Source organism: Epinephelus fuscoguttatus, linkage group LG8, assembly GCF_011397635.1.
Source record: "Epinephelus fuscoguttatus linkage group LG8, E.fuscoguttatus.final_Chr_v1".
NCBI classification, from domain to species: domain Eukaryota; kingdom Metazoa; phylum Chordata; class Actinopteri; order Perciformes; family Serranidae; genus Epinephelus; species Epinephelus fuscoguttatus.
In genome coordinates, this window is record NC_064759.1 from 25,736,289 (window position 1) to 25,757,005 (window position 20,717).

A 20,717-nucleotide genomic window follows, 5' to 3' on the forward strand; every position below is an offset into this window, starting at 1 on the left:
CAGCTTTATGTGTAGGAGCTTTTTGCATTTCAAAGATGCTAACAAACAAGGTTTAAAGGCAGGTTAAGAATTTGGCTGTGTAGAGCATGTAGGCTGTGTGTATCTTCTTCGTCTCTGTGACCTGGGGCACATGCTGCACACTGGTTTGTTAGGGCAGTGCGTGCATTCATGTCGACTCAGTCATGTGATCTGACACACTGTATGCACGCAATAATGCTCAGTCAGACATGTAATCCCAGTATTTATATTTGTTCATGTGTATTCTGTCATGTTGAGCGCATTATACATGCAGAGCTGATGCACGTGCACTCATGTCACAGCGGCAAACCAGATAGAACAACAAAGCACTTGCTAGCAACTCACTCACACGCCTAGGCTGTAGCTTTTTTACTTTATGAGTGGATGTACTAACTGTTTTTCCATTCACAGGTGACTTCACCCAAGCCACGGGTGGTGCCAGCCTTGTGCCAGCCAAGCCCTCTCCGCCTATGCCTCCTAAGAGGACCACCCCCGTCACCAAACGCAACACGGAGGATTCAAGCCATCCCATCAACCCCTCACCGCTTTCTCTAGAGGACCACAGCAACCTCCCCATGGGCTTTCAGCTGCCTCCCCCGCCTCCCTCCCCACCCCTGCCAACACACATACCACCCTCTCCTCCCCGCCAGCAAATACACACCCACCACCTCCACCATCAGCACTCCTACCCCCACCCACTTCCCCAACCCATACCCATGCTGTTTGACCCACCAAGCCCGACCAATGAGTCTCCTCAGCGCCCGGCTCCTGTCCCGCTGCATATCATGATCCAGAGAGCCCTGTCCAGTCCCGGCCCTGCTCAGCCGCATCCAGACGGGTTGCAGCGTGCACACACACTGCTTTTCGAAACCCCTCCAGAGTACCAAGGTGGTCGCCCCCTTCCTGTCAGCATCCAGCCACTAAAACTGTGAGTTCTCAGTACATAATAATGCAAGAACTTTTGCAAAGCTACATCGTCAAGACAAAATCACAAGGTTACATGACAAAGAGGGCAGCTGCAGGAATATTTTAAGCCGTCTACTTACGTGAGATCCAACATTGCACGTGACCATAAGCAGTCTGCGTAAATCTTCTCCTGATTACTACCAAGTCAGGTATAGCTAGAAGGGGGAGGGTGAAATATGGCTCCTGATAAAGGCTAGAAAATGTTACGTTGAAGTTTGGAGACCTACATTTAAATTTCAAATTCAAAAGTCAAAACTAGTTTAAACTAGTCCTGATTCTAAATTAGTTAAATACGCACAAACAGATGCTTCATCTGTATCCACAATGCTCATGTATATGTTTATTTCCTCTTTCCATTAGATCTGAAGATGACTACTCAGAGGAAGAAGAAGAAGAGGAGGAAGATGACGAGGAAGAGGAGGAGTATGATGGGGAGATCCCCCAGCCAGAGCTGGAGCCACGGAGTCGCAGGTGCTTGGTTGGAGACGCCGATGTTTGTGTCATCCCAGGAGGAAACAGCAGTGAGGAGGAGGAGGAGGGAGAAGAGGAGGAAGGGGACGAGGAAGAAGAACATGACATGCATGGGGAGGACAGCGACTCGGACGGTCCTGTGCTTTATAAAGATGAAGAATCAGATGAAGATGAAGAGGATGAGCCCCCACTTAGTGAGCATAGCCAAACTTTATGAAAAGATGTAAATGTTATTTTGTGTTTTTAGTTTCAAGATTTGGTGCCACCTGGCCACATCTCTGTTCGGCTTTTACCCAGGTGCCCTGGCCAGCAGGGTCAAGAGGAAGGACACCTTGGCTCTGAAGCTGAGCAGCCGTCCCTGTGCGCCAGACAGGGACAGGTTTACCCAGGAGAGGAGTAGCAGAGACGACCAACCTCCAGGACAGACGGGCCTCACGTGGCAGAGCAGGGAGCAGTGGGAGGCCATCCGCACACAGATCGGCACTGCACTCACAAGGTAAAGACTGACATCATCACACACGTATGTGTATGTTCCATTCTTTTGTAGGCTTTAAACTGACAGTCGTGAATGTGCATTTCCTGCAGAAATCCGAAGATCATTTCTTAGATCGTTGTCCTACTTACAGCCTGAATGACAAAGTGATGAAACTGTGTAAAAATAGTACTACTCTTTTTCTTTTTTTTTTTTTTTTCCCCCAATTCAGGCGACTTAGCCAGAGACCCACTGCTGAGGAGCTTGAGCAAAGAAACATCCTTCAGCGTTAGTATCAAATCTTTTTCACCTTTTATTTTCCATTACTGAGCCTTATAACGTTTTGAGTCTGCTGCTCTTTGATGTGTTTGTGAGCTTTAACAAACATGACAGCTCACGTTGGACTGATGATTTGTCCATGAATTACTCGTGTATGTAATTAAAGCTGTATTTTAACATTGTTTAGCCAGGTCTTCACTTCACATGCAGCACTAACAAGAATTTACACTTGAAAAGACAGTTTGAAACATGGATTACAGTTCAGATGTCTAATTTTGGAAACTGCTTTTACCCTACCTTTCGCGCAGATCAAGCCTAGCTTTTATGCAGCATCTAAATAAAGCTCTGTTGTTGTTTCTCTTCTTCCCTCTCTATTTTCCAGCCAAAAATCAGGCTGACAGACAAGCTGAGGTTAGAGAGATCAAGCGGCGGCTGACCAGGAAGGTGAGGCAGCGCATTCGTAACAGACATCCAAGTGTCAGATCATGCATTTGCTGGATATTAAACTAACATCTGTTTGTCGCAGCTGAGTCAAAGACCCACTGTCGCAGAACTGCAGGCAAGAAAAATCCTGCGGTTCCACGAGTACGTGGAAGTCACGGATGCTCAAGACTATGATCGGAGAGCGGACAAGCCGTGGACCAAGCTGACTCCTGCTGATAAGGTGCTCATTCAGTTAGCCGTGTCCAGCTACCCAAACCCAACAAATCACCCAGCAGTGGCTTGTGTTTCACTCTATATCAGCATCAAGCGTGTTTAGCAGACTGACTCTTTCCTGTTGCTTCATTGTAGGCGGCCATCCGAAAGGAGCTCAACGATTATAAGAGCACTGAAATGGAGGTCCATGAAGAGAGCAGAATCTACACAAGGTATAGCTTTTTATCAGATGGATCTTGACATTATCATCCTTCAGATTGCAGTTCTGGTTCATTTGGTGATACCTGTGGTTACCGTGGTAACATCAAGTGCAGTTTAATCCTACATCAAGTACTCTGCGCAGCTACTTTATTAGAAGTATGACAGAAGAGCAACTGATGTATCTGTTGAAGCTGAAGCTGTTCCTTCTTCTTCTTCCATTACTCCCTGCCATGTTTTAAAGCTCATCCATTGATGAAAAATACTGAAGATTACTTTTGCCTTGTTTTGTATACAAAGTATTTTTTTCAGCACTAACCTGGGAGACTGTTTCCTGTGACTGCTTCACAATAAAAGCCACCTCATAATTCATCTAAACACTTTTAATGTGAAGCAGCATCAGTAGCAGTAATTTAATACAGCTCTGATACAGAGTTGAAAGTAAACAGTGAGGCTGATATGAATGAGGTAACATTAAAAGCAGTAAAAATGGATTACATATTTGTGTCGTGTGAATCCTTTGTGCATGTGAAGGCAAATTAAATCCAGCACAGGAATGGCGGACCCCGCCACTAACAGTGAAAACTACTATATAGAGACAGATGATAACACATTGGCTATTGCTAAAAAAATGCTGACCATAAATAGGGTTGGGTACCGAACTCAGTACTATTAATACTACTGAGCCTAAATACAATTCATATTAAATCCACCGCTGCTAAATGTCGGTACCTGAAAGCACATGGGACAGGAGATTAACTTTATGTTTAACTACAAAAGAGAAGAAGAGCAGAATTGTATTTACGTCACTCCTGCAGCTTGTTAGAAAATTACATTTTTGTTATTACATAGAAAGTAAAGTACCAAAAAAGATAACAGTTGTGCACTGGGTTAAATGTGAACAGTACCCAACCCTAATCATAAACTATCAAACATCAGGTTTGAAAATTTTAAGAATTATAACTTAAAACAGAATATGAGTGTCTGTTGATGCCTCATGTGATCTCGTTGCTTTGTTATAGGTTTCATCGACCTTAGCCCCCCACCCCCCTCGCCGCCACCTCTGCGCGGAGAATGAAGCACTTAAGATCTCTGTGAGGCAAGAAGCTGCTCCCTACGCAGACGGATCGCCCTTTTACGTTTCCCGAATGTACTGTACAGATTATCAGGGAAATCTGGAATTGACTCAAAAACAAGAATGCTTCTCGCTTGCCCTCCATTGCCCTCCCACTACATTGCTTTCGCTAAACTGAGGTGGTGGTGGGTGAGGACCAGATGCAGTATTTCTCCCGGACGACAGGGGGAACCACGTGCCAATGAAGTGGGGAAGTGACAGAGGACCTACAGGGCTGACTCTGACTCTGCTGTTGTGTGGTACCCCTCAGGGACTCGGATCTAGTTACAACCTTTAACGCGGCCTCATTCTGTGTTGCCTTTTTTCTTCTTTACTGTATATGGAAAAGCTAATTCATCTTGTTAATGTAATAACACACAATAATAATAGTAATAATAATGATGATGACTTATAATACTCCACACAGTAATAATAGATAAGAGACAAACAGCTGCAGCGAGAGCAGGCTGGAGGATGAAGACTGGGATATTCTGTTATAGGACTGGACATCTCTGGGATATTGTGTGTGTTTTATATAAATTGTGTACAGACTGCTATTGTTATACCTTAGAATGAAACTTGGAAAGATCTAATTACAAAATCTTCTGTAATGCACAAGATATTTTATATTGTAATTTGATCACATGAGTAGTGACAGCTTTTATTTGAGCCTTTTTTATTTGGCTTGCCTGTATTTATGGTTGTGATGTGAGGTGGCCATTTAAGCGTCAATCTAGATATAGGAAAAAGGTGCAGGTCAAGAGGCTTGTTGGTGTTTTAATGTGTGCCAACATACCCGATGCCTAAAGGACTATAGGATACTGGTTTTCATATCACTGATTTCTGCAATCCACTGCATGAGCCAACACAGAATCCAAGCCATTGGATCTGGATAATCTCTCTTCATTTATACTTTTTTTTAATGAGTTTTTGTACTTCCCTTTAAAGATCAAACATGCAATGCATTCTGTAGCCATTTTGAATAAGGTCATGCTAGTAGTGTCTATACTAAGAGTTAAATGTAAGTTGCTGTGCGTGTAGATCAGGGATTTATCAAAGAAAAAAAAATCAGAAAATGTATAAACGGTCAACAGGGAGTCATTTTTGGCTGGAACCTTTTGAAACTGCAGAAGTGTTTTATCTTGTATTGTTGTCTGGCCAGTAGCTTACAGGGTTCTCTATGCTGTGTACAGGTTGATATAGGTTTAACTGATGCTTGTGTATATCTTGTCTTCCTTTCATTTGAAAAGAAATTTTAAATATAAAAGTATTATAGGTTGCTATTTTTTTAAGCACAGAATATTAGTTTATGATTAAATGCTACAAGAATGGGAATATGGAAGTGTACCTTTTCTGTAAAACTAAGTTCCTTTTTAATTGAATGTGGAATTGTATGGACTGACAGTTTTCTTTCTAATTGTAAATAGTCGCATCTGGATCTAATTAAAAATCGTACAATTCCTTGAACCTCTGCAATGACTCTGCACCTGGCTCTTAAATCAATAGACCTGTCTCACCTACTGATGTGTTCAGTTGGACATTGGCAAGGAAGACTTACATTGGAACTGCTACAGTAAGAATACAAGGCTACAGTGACACCTGGTGGCACTGCGAGGAGCTAAACCTGGAGATAGTTATAGATGCATCATGCATAATCAAAATGTCTATAAACCGATTCAAACTTGACAATGTAAACTCTAAATGAGTCAAAGTGTATTTCTTGTTGGAAAGTATGTTCATGCTAAACAAACAGGCCAAAACTGTTGTCATAGAAATCAGAGTAGCAGTTAAACCTTCCATAGGAACCTCAAAATACATTTAGTTGTCTAAATGTCGATGCTGAAGATTAATGCAGTATATTTTCATCGTTACTATATTATCAGTGATTTTATGTCTTATGAGATGATGTGAGTTGAGAAAGTTGCAACATGATAAAGGCCACAAATTGACAAATGAAGACAAAATGTCTCCACAGATCACAAAATAACACTACAATGTAGATTAAATGAATAATAAGGAAAACCAGCATTGTCAGATTGGGCACATACACAGGATACATACTATGTGGCCATGCAAAAGTAATAAATAAAAAGAAATACCCAAGCATAGAATATATTCATTAAAAATGTATGGTTTGGGACCAATGCAGATATTATACAGAGACATAACAAATACGGAGTCACATTGTATTTACATGAAGTAGTAGAATACATTAAACAATCTTAGAACAAAGACTGAACAAAAACTGGACTGTACTCTAATATACAGTATATTACAAATGGAGTACACACACGTATATATTTTTACCTTTACTTCAAAATCAGTCTAAATATCATAAAAGCAATACAAAATGGATGAAGGTGAAAACATGCTGTACCCTCAGTCCAGTGGTTGTTGGGTTTTTTTTAATTAATTACAGGCAAACGATAATACACATAGCACAGATGACAACATGACATGACAATAGTCTCACAAAGAAAAAAAAGACTTATGAAGTGCAGACACAGGCACGTTTGTGCATTTATACGTTTAGAAGTATATCACATTAAAATAAATACATTAATTACAGCATATGTTAAGCTTGAATACCATGTATCCCTAACATATTATGGAGTTTTTTTTCCCCTTGCAGCAGAAATCATTTGCATGCCATTCTCCGTGAGGCTGCAATTAACCTTTAATCAATTGTAAAAACTGCAGATCACAACTTCCCAGAGCCCAGTGACATTTTTAAATTGTGTGTTTTATCTGACTGACAGCCTGAAACCCAAGGACATTTCATTTACAGTGAGTTTTGAAAATAAAAAATATTTCATTATCACATTTTAGAAGCTAGAACCAGCAAAAAGCATTCTTGCTTGAAAAATTACTAAATCAAATGTTGAAATGATTTTTTTGTAGAACTTTTTCTGTGATTTATTAATTGTTTTAACTCTAATTAAATATTTTGTTTGTGCAGATGTTGTCTCACCAGGAAAACGATTAGCAGTAAAACGATTATACATACCATACAGTGAATAAAAGAAAGGGTATTTAAAAGTTAGTAGGATCAAATTAGTAATTCAGATGACTAAGTTGGTAGTACTGGTACAAAAAAAATAAGAAGAAATTTATATGACAGAGTGTAAATATAATGCTGTATAGTTCCACTCCAATCCAGTGTTTTAATCGTAGGGCGACCCTTTTCTTTTCATCTGGATCACAGATTTGCAGTGTTGCAATGTAAGTAGGTAACTAAGTTATCCGCCTGAGTGGGTTTCTATTCCTGCTACCTGTACTCCACTACACTGATTTGACAGCTATAGTAACTTAATACTTTGCAGACTGAAATTTTAATGTAAGACCCAGCCAACACTTGTGTGTGGGGCCTTTGTGGGTAGTAAATGGGCTGAAAAATGGGCCCTATATGGGATTGTCTACGGGTTCCATATTGGCCCCATGACATTTGCCCACATGGGTGGGTTTATCGAAGTGGGCCCCAGATAGGATGCCCATTTTGGACCCATACCCACTTTGTACCCAGGTAGCCCCAGCATCACCCATGTGGGGCCCACTTGAGCAAAACCATGCATGAGGGCAATTGACATGGGGCCAATATAGGGCCATTTTTTTTCAGCCCATTTACTACCTACATGGTCCCACTTAAGAATGTTGGCTGGGTCATTGGAGCTCTCTGAAATACAATACATTGTCAGAGTTTATAATATGGTATACAGGAGAGAAACTCTGTTGCACAAGAAGTACTTTTACTTTCCTACAGTGGGTATTGATCATATTTAATTACTTGATAACTAAATTTTGATTTGAGTGCTACTGTCTCTTTAAGGAGGCGGGGATTGCAGAGCGTGACGTAATACGCACAGTGCGTGTCTCAAGACCGGGAAGAAACTGCGCACATTCACTTCTGGGTAAACTGCAAACTTTAACATATCACAGGTCAGTAAATTATCATCTCCTAAACTATTCAACTGAGACAGATAAGCTTTATTAAACCCAACTGAAGCAGTGGATGTGTGGGTCATTGGATATTTATGTTACTTAAGTTCATTCATTCCTGAATGCCATGCTAACGCCGCGCTAGCTAGCACACTGCTCTGGACGTTAGCTAGTGTCACACAGACTAGCTTTGCTTTAACTAACATTCTCTATGTGGGAAAAACATGACTTTTGCATCCCATATTCTCACTGTATCAGTAGCTCACTGTGCCACATTTATTTACCAGTAAGAGGAGGACTGAAACTCAGCCACGTAGAGCACTTTCGGTCACTAGCTATCAAAATGTTAGCAAGGACACATGGGCACTGCCAGCGTTAGGTCACGCTGCTTATTTTAAACTGCGATATGCTTCGAGCTTATACTAAATGTTAAAGCCTTGACAGCACTCTCTAGACTTGTCCCCAAGACAAGGTGGTGTTTATAAGAGAGTCCGTGTGTGTAACAGAGTTGGGCGTGACTCCACTTTAAATTGGAGCAGTGGTTTTTTGCCCGTTTATTTCACAACAGCATGGGAGCAGGAGCAGTAAAGCACAACTGTCTGAGGGGTGAAAGAAGACGACACTGTGCCAGCCATTGAAACGACTCTCTGACAGCTGTTGAACCCCAACAGCTTCTGGTTAAGGTTACGACCTAAATAAGGGCTGATTGTGTCTGTCGGTCAACTCCAGTTTGCCAGTGGGCTTGTGGTGTATGGGAATGCCTATATTACTTAACGTGAAAGTCCCACAACATCACACAAGGTCCATTGTAGTTCAGACCTGCAGCAGAGAGACCATGGTGGAAGTTTTGATGTCAACCATGTGTTCATAAACTGCACTTTGACTTGCAGTATGGGGCCATTATGCTCAAATGTGACTTTTTCCTACATTAATATGAGTGCCAGACTTTATCAGTAGATGCTCTGATGCGAAGTGCAGACCCAGGTACTTTTGTGCATGTATAAATTTACAGGTTTATCACAAATTGTAATAACGTAATTAATTAGTGCACTGGTTAAGCTGGAATATCACATGTGCCCCTAATATATTACTAACATATTGTTGTCAGTGAGGCTGTAATTAACCTTTTATCAATACTAAAAACTGTGAATCGTAACTTCGCAGAGCCCAGTGACATTTTTAAATTGCTTGTTTGTTTTATCCAACTGACAGTCTAAAAGCCAGGGACATTTAATTTACAGTGAGTTTTAAAAAGAAAAAAATATTACATTGTCACATTTTAGAAGCTGGAACCTGCAAAATGCGTTCTTGCGATTAAATCAATTGTCAAAATGTTGTTTTCATATTACTTTTCCCATGTTTTATTAATTGTTTTAACTCTAATTGGACATTTTGTTCGTGCAGAAGTTTTCTCACCAGAAAATGTAGCAGTATAACTAAAAGTCATGATGGTGGTTTTGTTCTCCTGTAAAGTCCCGGTTTCCCAACTGGCCGGGCACATACAGTTTTTGTGCACACTGGTCCAGAGGTCCAGAGTTTCAGATTCAGTGGCATTGAGCACCTATCATGTGAAGTGTGACTTAATCAGCTTGCAACCTCTGTTTCACTTTCCATTTGTAGCTTTTATGATCAATTGATCTGCAGTTCAGGCAATATTGTTGCAGTTCATTTTTCTTTATAAGCTATCAAATCAAAGTGGTAATTGATGGTAAGCTGACACCTACACTTACTTGATTTTAGTAAGTTTTGCAACTGAGTTTGTAATTGTTTTACAGTTTCTTCTAATAAACATCCTTTTCATTAAGTGTTTTTTTTTTCATGTACAGCTCAGTGACTTTAACCAGTGGTAACTTATTAACATCTTACACCAGTCTCCTTATATGTTTTTTCCAAAGTTGTCATCATGCCTACTAAAAAGACCGCCAAGAGGAAGTCTGAGCCCATTTTGGAGGATGAAGGAGAGCCCAAGAAAGTGAAAGGTAAATCACTGTCATTCCAAAAAAATGGTCAGTAAAGGCAACCAGACTGCTCTAGACCCACACTGCCAAAAAAACACTGTTGTTGTTTTTTCTATGTGTTTTTATACATGGTTAACTTGCTAGCCTGAGAAACAAACACCATAAATCTATTCTAACTTGAATAACCAAATCAAATTGCTGTTTAAACAACAATACACAACCAGTTTATGGGAGGAAAGCATGTCCCACCCAGGGTTGTAAATTAACATTTTTGGCACCTGCCACTGTGGCTGGTGGATTCCAAAATCTACCAACCTCTCAATAGATCATTGTTGTTTTTCTCTGGCTTGTGAGTAAAGCAAATCTAGCAGTCGCTTGCATATTTTACCAACGTTTGACTGGTGGCTGGTCCCAATTTCCAACCCAGGCACACCCTAATCGCAGTTTAACAGGTTTGCCTTGAGTTCCATGCCTGTTTTTTTCAATTCAGATTATTATTTGCATGCCACAGTCAAGACTAGTAACATGTAAGAGCAAACTATACAACTGCTGTGAAATTGTGTTTGTGTTTGTGTCTAACAGTTTCCCACAGGAGTCATGGCAAGGAAGCAGGTCAGGTTCTTGTTCTGGGCCAGGGTGAGGTTGGGCAGTTGGGTCTTGGCGAGGACATCTTTGAGAGGAAGAAGCCAGCCCTTGTGTCCTTGCCAGAGAAAATTGTGCAAGTGATGGCTGGAGGCATGCACACTGTGTGCCTCAGCGAGACTGGACATGTAAGGAAGCATCTCTTATTTCTCTCAAGTTTAAATTATATGGTTTAATGCTCTGGCTAAGGCCCACCACATTTTTTAAGGGTGATGAGTTTCCCAGATAAACTGATATTTTTATTGCTGTAGGTCTACACTTTTGGCTGCAATGACGAAGGTGCCCTTGGTCGGGCAACAACAGAGGAGGGATCTGTGGTTCCAGGAAAGGTGACATTGGAGGAGAAGGTGGTCCAGGTGTCGGCAGGGGACAGCCACACAGCTGCACTCACAGAGGATGGAAAAGTGTACATGTGGGGCACCTTCAGGGTTAGTTACCTCCTCTTTTTAGCCACCTTGGCCTGTGATTAGAAGTGTGTATGTTTGTGTTTGTGAGAAATTTTCCCTACATCTAGTCAACTAGTGATTTTTGTAACCTTTTTAATCCCCTCCAACTAAAAAATTTACGAGCACCAGTAGAAATGTTCTGTACTCATGTTCAATTTGGACATACACCTGACCATCACAAACATTATTGTACACTGTATTAGCAGCCAGTCCATTAAAAAATATTTGATTTCAGATAGATAGAAGTCACTTATCAGCTGGCAGTCAGTGGCTCTCAGAAAATTCACTTGAGCATTTGATCAATTCAGTTTAATAATTTATTTGTCACATTGAATTGTTCAAGGTTAAAGTCCATTGAAATGTGATCCCATTAGATCCTTTTTCTTGTGTACTGTAAATTAGTCCTATTAGCGTCTTCCAGTGTTTTTGGCTGTGGCCTTATAATCATCCATGTTTCTGGTAATTCATGGTTTCTGAATGTGGAATGATTTATCTGTCCACGCATTCCAGCCTCAACCAGACGGCCGCATGGTTGTTTCTCCCAAACATGGCAGCGCCGCACTGCTGCCACCATTAGCAGTGATCCACAGCAGGGCCAGCCAAAACAGCACCTCACATTCCTACTGTCACAACAGTCCTTATTCACAGTAAAGCACATGCCGCCTCTCCATCTCTCGCCAGAGTCCTCTGCTCTGTCAGATTGGCATGTAGAGTCACCTGGTTGAAAAACACAGTTCGGGATTTAGCCAAGTTTTGGTGAATTTGTAATGTTTTCTGAAAAATAAATTTAATTTATAATGAAATAACAATACAGTTAAAAACATAAAACAATCTTCTGTCCATATATGATATCCTCAGTATTATCCTTTCTGGTCCTTTTTTATTTATTTGTTGTATCTCAGTGGTATAAGCAATCTCATGGAGCTTGAACAAGTGGCACAGAATATCTTGCTGACTAATTTGATTTAAACATTTCAAAGCTCATTAGCACAGAGCTTGAGCCTGAACGTATTAATAGTTTCTGGGTTTGTCCTTCTGTACTCAGTACAATGTCAACAAGATGCAAACTGAATGTATACTAAGATACATTCAGTTTTGTTGCTGGCACTGAGAAAGTACTGTGTCCCACAGATGGGCACAAATATGTCAAAAAGTATCATGTTATGAATTAATTGCTTATCAGATGTATCAAAATGTGACCTTAACCACTCCACACTGAAAAGATAAGCTTTGCTAATTTCTTACATCGTTGGTTTTAAGTGGCCAATCAGGATATCTTGAAGGTGGGAGGCTTTGAGGTCCGGGTTAGCTGGGAGATGTGTGCAAGCTGCAAGATCGCTATGTTCCACAAGCTCTCTAATCTTTTTTAGTCTAATAAACAGCTCCTTCACATGCCACAAACACATAAACACCTCTGGCTTGATGGGTGTGTGTATTGGGCTACAGGGTTAGCTCGCTGATCAAGAGTCTGTTGCTGAGCAGCAACTCTCATTTGTTCTTTGGCTCAGTTGGTCAGTGCTCATGAGTGACTGGTTCTACGGCTAAGGGGGGTTTTTGCTCATAAATGACTCGTTTTTCGGCTCGGGGTGTGTGCTGAACTAGACCCTGGAGCAGTGGCCCTTGCAAGTTTACCTGTCTCGTATACACAACAGCACATGCACCAAACAGAACCAGGATTTTGGATTCGGTTAACTCATTTCTCTTTAACACTAATTTGAAAAAGAATGATGTGTTCATGAATCAAGCATCACCAGTCCAGGGGACCACAGATGAAATGCGGTACATTACAAGGAGCTCGTTGCTGGACATGACAGGACATGTCACATGATTGATTTGCATTTCGCAAAAAACTGCGATTAGGCTAATTGTTGTACTTTTTTCCCCTGCAGTTTAAATCAGGGGATATGTCCTATTTGAGAATAAAATGACATTAACTTAATGTATTTAAGAATTCCAAATACCCCAAATACGAGCTCTTAAAGTATTTTGTTACAGAGTACATTTTATTTTTTCTGTCCAGCTAATTACTTATTAGATATAGATCTATATATGATTGTGCTCTGATTTTGTTTTTTGTTTTTTTTTCTGCCCAAATCAAACATAACCCTCGGCGTGTCCATATTCCCAACAAAGCTGATAGATCATCTTAGTAGTGTGTGCAACTCCTTGACAGATGAGCCTGACTTTACTCAACCTGTTTTTTTTCTCTCGTTTCAAATGCCAACACTCCAACCGCACCCTGTGCTGCAGGTTGAAACAGGGTTTTCAAACAGTCCCACAAAATTAGGAAAACAAACAGAATTCTCCTTCCAGCTCAGTCTCCGATGTCCTCAATTTCACTCTTAGCATCAAGCTTTTCCTTCAGTGATCTTGAATCGCCACGTATTCTCCACTCTTTCACTTCATCAATACTTTTATTTTAACGAACAGATAATGTGTCCACCCTCCCCTCCCCTCTTCTACAGGGCTCCATCAGCTGTAGACAGATCTAACACAGCTATAAGAAAAATACCCTTGACTGTTAGGGTGAACACTAGATGAATGTAAGGTCTACTCTTGTCATATTTCCATACCTGAAGCACACCAGGCTCTCTATGTATCAGTTCCTTATTTATCAAACCAGTAGCATCTCACAAATATGTCACCCCACAAATCTCTCACTGTCTTGAACCTTAGTTTGGAAAAATCCTTTTCAAATCTAGTCTCTTTTGTTGCTCTGGATTCTAACAATTCCTTGCTCAGCTACTATGTATAAATGTTTGACTCAGTCCTTTTGACATACTACTGTGGTGTCATTGTTAAATAATTTCCCTGCACACAGATGATATCAGATTTATAATTACCTTGTAAAATTTCAACCTCTAGTTTGTTAATTGACTGAGCTTTAAAGCTAGGGTAGGCAACTTGTTTCAGAGACATTTTTTGTTGTTGTTTAAATTCTCCTTACATCCTGATAGCAATCAATGAATGATATGCTGTGAAAAATAAAAGAAAAAAATCCCTTATCTATGCCTGTAATTAGCCTGTTCAGTCATATCATGCAGGCTGAAAAAATGTATTGGATAGCTTGCCTGTCTGTTAGAGAGACAGCATTCTTATTTGCACTGTTCTGCACATGTAGATGCACAGGCACATCTCTTTGGGAAAGCCTGATTCAATGGTGAATTTGACCCACTACAGCTGCTGACCAAGGGTCCGTCTCCTGAGCTGCTGCCCGCTCTCTTCCTGGGAAAGCAGTCCACAGCGTCAGCGAAGGGATGGCAGGGTTGCTAATGTTAGCATGCTAATTCTTGTTTCACTTGTGATATGATAAACAGAGAGTGAGAGCAGGGCAGGGAGGGGCTCAGTGAATGAGATGAGAATGCATGGGAAACACTGAGTTACTGTATGGAGCACAGGCATATGCCCATGGTTGTCTTTTTCCAGATTTCTGCCTGCCCCAGCTTTAAGGTCATCACCCACTTCTCGTGTCGGTCCAGTTAACTGAGATGCTGCTTTGCTGCTGTAACAACAAATTAACTTTGTCAGGTTTAGCCTCCCCACCTGCTGCGCTATAAATAATCCAGCATAAAAAACAATCACATACTTTTTGTCTACTGCATGGTCTCTCATCAGTTTCCTTTCTTAACCCTGCAAGCCTGTTTATCCCCAGTGGTGTGTCTATTTTTCCTCAGACCTCCTTAATTGCATCTGCATAAGAGACAGTCTGAGCTTCTTGTGACTACATGACCAAATCACTTGACTATCGTAGCATGTAGGGGGACAAAAGAGCTTCACATTGTTGTTAAAGAGAAAAACAGAGTCTGATGATCCTTCCTCACGCCATTCTTTGTTCTCTAGTCTCTCGGCACTTATTATCACTCTTCCTGCTAGGTTACTCGTGGGTTTTTCATTATTAATACTCAATGGCACACTGGCAATTTCATCTCAATTACCTCTGCCTACCTTCTGCATTCCCACTTGATTTTTGACAGTGCTGAAATTAACTATCTTAAACACTCAGTAACCTCTGTTTCGAAAAAAAATCCATATTAAAAGTGTTTTTATTGTTTTCCCAGATCAGATTTATATTTTTTATGTCTTTAAGTGCGCTACTTATTCCATCAATTTCCATTCAGAAAAAATTGGCAAGTCAAATGTCGTCACATATATTGCTGAACATTTTTCCTTTTGCTCTAATCATCTCCACTGTATTCTGTAAAATTTTCATTCCACTTACTCAAGTTTCTTTAATCCAGGAGAAATCAAGTATATTATCAAGTAAAACAAAGTACTGCAGTCACCAAAAGACATTTAATTAAGCTGTCCCAACAAGAATCAAGTAATTGCTCAAAATACTTTTGGTTAAACTTAATTTTTTGCTCAGTTCAGCTTGGTTGGTGATGTGATCAAGCAGACAGACAAAACAACACTGTCAGAGAAATTTATGCCTATGAAGTGTATCTCATGTATGTGGACTAAAGCAACATTGCATGTTTTTAATGTAGGTTTGCATTCTGACTGTGCTGACTTGAGTTTAGACTATGTTCTGAAGGCATCAAAATATGCACAAAAGTGAAGTATTCCATAATAACATAGTGAAACTTGGCATCTGAGTTGGTACTGGAAGAATGTGCATATACTGTACTTCTTGACCCAGCTCTGTCTTTGTTAATCGTGGCCTCTGATGCTGCGTTTACTTGGACAGCACAGGAAAAACAAACAGTCCGACAAAATGTCATGACGGTAAAACAAAACATGCACGATGTTATGTTTCAAAGGTGATGCTGTATTTACAAAGAATGGAATAAAATGTATTAAATCAAATAATTTTGCGTTTATTAGTTTATGTGCTTTTGCTAGTAATGTCCAGTAATTGTCTAGACCGCAAGTGTTTTCTCCTTGTGTGAGAGAGCTCTGTAATATCACGCTGTAAATTTTGTCGCAGAGGATGTCAAAAAGTTTGAACGCAGGGCGTCGGTGGCTTAGTGGATAGAGCAGGCACCCCACGTACAAAGGCACTGACCCAGCTGCAGCGGCCGCAGGCTAGCCTCCAGCCCGCAGCCCCCCGCCACGTGTCACTCCCTCCCACCCCCCCTCACACCACATTGTCCTGTCAATTAAAGGCATAAAAGCCCCAAAAAATAGTCTTAAAAAAAGTTTGAACGGCAATAGCTTCTACCGTTACTGTTGCCAGTATTCTCTGCCAGCCTCACCTAATGTCATTAAAATGATATCCGGTTTGCTGTCGACTGTCTAATGATTCCATGTGAACGCAGCATGAGAGGGAATTTAGTTACAGAAAAGAAGCAAAGAATCGGTTATCATTTATGTCATCGTAGCAAGCATAGAAGGTTGATGACTAAAGTGGTCCCATCTAAAGCCATGCTTTACTTTTTATAACCCAAAACCTGACCAGTTTGTATCTCTGGGTTTAATCATATATATATATACTTGACCCTTTTTTTCCCCAGGATAGTAATGGTGGGATAGGTCTCCTGGAGCCCATGATGAACAGCACTTTACCAATCAAGGTCCCCGTGACAGAACCTGTCGTGAAAATTGCGTCAGGTAAGAAAGTCCCCTTTACTTCAGTCTGTGTTTTTGTATGCTGCATATGAACTTCTAACTGTGTTTCTCTTAAATTTTTTATGATTTTTTAATAGGTAATGACCACATTGTCATGGTTACACTGGAGGGAAATCTTTACACATCAGGCAATGCACAGCAGGGGCAGCTGGGAAGAGTGTCTGAGCGGTTTTCTGACAGAGGCGGCAGGAAAGGCCTCAGTAAGTAACGCAAGCCTTTTCAAGCCCAAAGCATCAACTTGTGATGTTACAAGAGTATACAGGATTTTACATTAACATTAATTTGTGATTGCAAGAAACGGACGTTTTCATGTCTCATGTGTGATGTATATTGCTGTGGCCTTCTGCCTGACTGTGTCCTGTGATTTCAGGCCGGCTGCTGGTACCGCAGATTGTGGAAGTCAAAGGGAAAGTTCACTTCATTGATGCCTTCTGCGGAGCATATCTCACCTTTGCTCTGTCAAAAGATGGGCATGTTTATGGATTTGGTCTCGCCAATTATCACCAGCTGGGTAAGTGTCATCAGTGTTTAGTCCCTTGATAATGTCAGTTGATCAAATTTGTGCCATAACTTTGACTGCAGTATCTGACACTGCTTTACGGTCAGCTGTGAGTCAGTTGCTCACATTCTGCTCTAAGGTTATTGCAGCAGACTTTGTGAGGTTACTTTGTGTTTATTTATAATGCACCCTTTTTTTTTAATTCAGGCACTGGAAGCACCAAGATGTGTTTTACCCCGGTAAAACTGACGTGCTTCAAAAACTCTACCACCTCCTGGGTAGACTTCTCTGGAGGGGAACATCACACAGTCTGCCTTGATGCTGAAGGTAAGCTCCTTCTAACGCATCCAGATTTATTATGGCCCCTTTTACACTTGTTCAGTGCGGGAATGTTGTGCTGTTGTTCCGCTTTGCCATTTTGTATAAAGGATACGATTGCAGAATGGATGGACAGCCTTGTTTTGCCTTTATACTGGTGGTGGAGGTAATAACAGTGCTGAATCAATATGTGCAAAAGGGACAGCTGGCAGGACAGGAGGCATGTGACGTTTTGACAATATGTTATCTATTATCCCGCAGCTGGTAGATTAAAAAAGCAGCTGGTCGCAGTTAGCAGCTAACTCAAAAAAGAATGGCAGCTGAAGATGTCCACAAATTGGGAAAACAGTAAGGTCCAAAAGCTCCTTACTCTCTCAGCAGAGGACAAGATTAGAATGCGCTGCTGACACTTGTGTTATATGACACACTAGAAGCCAAATCTGTTGTCACATGCCATGCTCGACACCACTTTTATGCCGCTGGTGTCCTGAAGGGGTTTCATCATGGCCCTGTTGCTGTGTTTCTGTATAAAAGGGCTAATGTTTGGCTGTTAAATATAAATATCTGCTTATCAAACTTTGGGATCCCATCAAGGCAGATTTTAAGTACAGAGGTAATTTACAGCTGATGTTGCAAGTTATGTATATATTTTTTGTAATTCAACAGTATAATCAAACCCTGGCTGAAAATGGTTGAAAAAGGTAAAAAATAAACAAGATAGTGTGTGTTCAAAATGTTAAAAGCATTTTAAAACTTACAAGATGCAAGTAAACATTCTGTCTTGATTAAGGAGTTTAACTACCAAACATAAAAATGAATCCTTTTTCTCTTTATCTTTCAGGACAAGTATATAGCCTGGGCAGAGCGGAGTATGGTCGTCTCGGTCTGGGCCAAGACGCAGAAGAAAAGAGTGAGCCCACGCCTGTGATGGGGATGGAGCCGGCCAGTGGAGTGACATGTGGGGCGACTGTCAGCTACGCCGTCACCAGAGAGGGTGAGAGGAGAAGCAAATGCAGTAGCGGAATGAGTGATCAACTTCTGAGTCTGTTTAATTGGAGTGCTACATATTGTTTGCTTTTAAGGCAGTGAACTATAACAAGTGTTAGCCAGTGCCTCTAAAAACAACCCACAGGACTCACAAGTATTTTCTGATCATCCACCTCTTCGGTTAGCGTTAGGGGAAGGTTTCTAGAATGGTTAAAAAAAACTTCAACATTAAACATAAACACAATCCCCTGTGTCAAAATCACACTGTGTATACACAACCATTCACCTTGACCTACTTCCTGACTTTGCTGCTCACAGAGTACAGTCATTAGTCACTCAAAGGCAAGAGGCCTCTGTCAGCAAAACACAGCCATAGGTCATTTAAGTATTCCAGAAATTAAATAGTCAATACTGGTGAAATGCCACTATTCTTGATACTTAGTGCGATACCACAGTAATTGTAACGTAACAAAACAATAAATCACTTGTCCTTCTCATACTTGCCTTTTTTTTTTAGAACCATTTAAATCAGACTTAATTAAAATTTTGTATCAATCCTTGATGATTCATCTCAAACACAAAGTACTAGCTGATGTACATTCATTAAATTTGTGGGCAAGGAAACATACAGCAATCAGCCAAAACATTAAACCCACTGGCTGGTGAAGTGAATAATACTGATCATTTCATGACGATGCAGTCTTAAACTGGCAAGCCTTGGGCCCTGGCATTCATGTGCATACCACTTGATGTGCTCCACCCCCACCCCTAACACCAAATCTCCATTACTGCGGCAACTTCTCTGCTGCTAGCTGATATGAATGATTTATTTTTTTCCAAAGTGTGTCATCTTAATCTGTCCAATGTTTGCACTTAGCTAAGAGAGTAACAACAGTGGATGCTTATTGAACTTACTGTTGGCTGTGCTTACTCCAGGATCTGTGTACGCCTGGGGCATGGGCACCAACTTGCAGCTTGGCACAGGAGAGGAGGATGATGAGTGGAGCCCCGTGAAGATGACAGGCAAGCAGCTGGAGAACCGTGCAGTACTGATGGCCTCCAGTGGAGGGCAGCACACAGCCCTTTTGGTCAAAGACAAGCAGGAGAGCTGATGTTCATCCCAGATGGGGATCTTTTGATCTGTTTGGTGATGGGGCCTTTTTCATGATGCCTAAATCTGGGAAGGGGGTCTATCTATGTGTGACTTCTCGTGCTGAGCCAATGAAGTGCGAGAGGTTCATGCCCTTTTATGAGAACTCTTCATGGATGTTAAGTAGATCATGACAAATGAGAGACTATTTTTTTAAAGTCTAGTTTTTGATGTTCCATTTGAATTATTTCCATTAAGTCATTAGTATGACTGTAAGATGGTATATGTGATGCTTGTGAATGTGACTGCATGTACGTAAAGGAAAAGAGAGTGCAAGCCTTTTAATGACTTCCCCAAACAATAGTCTTTTTAATGTTGATTTTTCTTTTCTTTAAAGCAATAATTCCACTGACACTGCTTCAGACAGGACATTTGTACTCAGTGAGTTTAACATGTGAGACTACTGTTCATTTTACCTGGGGCACACACATTCGCTGTGACTGTTTGGACATTTGGTAACACGTCATACTGTATCCCTGCATTTTGTTGCATTTCCTGTCTGACAATAAAGATTAAATTTTAAGGTTTTAAGCCTTTTCTTATCAAATGCATCACATGTACTGCAACCACTTTGGTATTTGACTGATCAAGTTATTTTCCATGACAAAATACCCCAAAATTTGCTGGTTTGAGCTTCCACATGTGAGCATTTGCTGCTTTTCTTTGACTAATGATACTAAATATCATTGTGGTTGACAACACGACTGTGTCTAAAGATGGATGACTTGACAGCTCCCCAAATGTGAAGCCAAATTGTCTTGATCGCCCCCTGGTGGCTGGCTGCAATGTAGGTCAGAAACCTCACCTCCTCACATTAGCTGATGGAACATGGGCCAAAAAAAAAAACAAACTTCAAATGCACTTTAAATAAATTTTTCCCAAAGATGTTTTCTGTCATTTAAGGAATTTCTAATCACACTGATGTATGTTCATGTGTTCGTTCTGGTTTTAAGAAGTCATTTGATACTATAGAAAGTGTGACATCATGATTGACAGCTGTGTCTGTCAGTGTGTGCACGATTAATGGTGTTGTCCATG

The 20,717-nt window shown here is 40.8% G+C and overlaps 2 protein-coding genes across 10 annotated transcripts in view; both read left to right on the forward strand.

Annotated features, from left to right (window-relative positions):
* phactr4b (phosphatase and actin regulator 4b) overlaps nt 1-5,665 on the forward strand; it is a 29,785-nt gene extending 24,120 nt beyond the window's left edge. For 8 of the 9 annotated variants that reach the window (XM_049584842.1, XM_049584840.1, XM_049584839.1 and 5 more), the window contains 8 exons: nt 430-946; nt 1,345-1,649; nt 1,753-1,951; nt 2,160-2,215; nt 2,589-2,650; nt 2,733-2,870; nt 2,999-3,075; nt 4,084-5,665. In XM_049584842.1, coding sequence (XP_049440799.1) covers nt 430-946; nt 1,345-1,649; nt 1,753-1,951; nt 2,160-2,215; nt 2,589-2,650; nt 2,733-2,870; nt 2,999-3,075; nt 4,084-4,099 — 1,370 coding nt within the window. In that variant the 3' untranslated portion in view covers nt 4,100-5,665. Of the gene's footprint in view, nt 1-429; nt 947-1,344; nt 1,650-1,752; nt 1,952-2,159; nt 2,216-2,588; nt 2,651-2,732; nt 2,871-2,998; nt 3,119-4,083 lie in introns of those variants that run through there. The other variant, XM_049584835.1, reaches the window with a different exon arrangement.
* A 2,336-nt stretch (nt 5,666-8,001) lies between these two features.
* Nucleotides 8,002-20,202, forward strand: rcc1 (regulator of chromosome condensation 1). The gene is made up of 10 exons (XM_049584849.1): nt 8,002-8,111; nt 10,007-10,090; nt 10,652-10,839; nt 10,963-11,139; nt 16,611-16,707; nt 16,803-16,925; nt 17,096-17,236; nt 17,432-17,551; nt 18,384-18,536; nt 19,466-20,202. Exons 2-10 carry the CDS (start codon nt 10,015-10,017, stop codon nt 19,639-19,641), a joined length of 1,251 nt encoding a protein of 416 aa, XP_049440806.1. The 5' UTR covers nt 8,002-8,111; nt 10,007-10,014; the 3' UTR covers nt 19,642-20,202.
* The last annotated feature ends 515 nt before the right edge of the window (nt 20,203-20,717 follow it).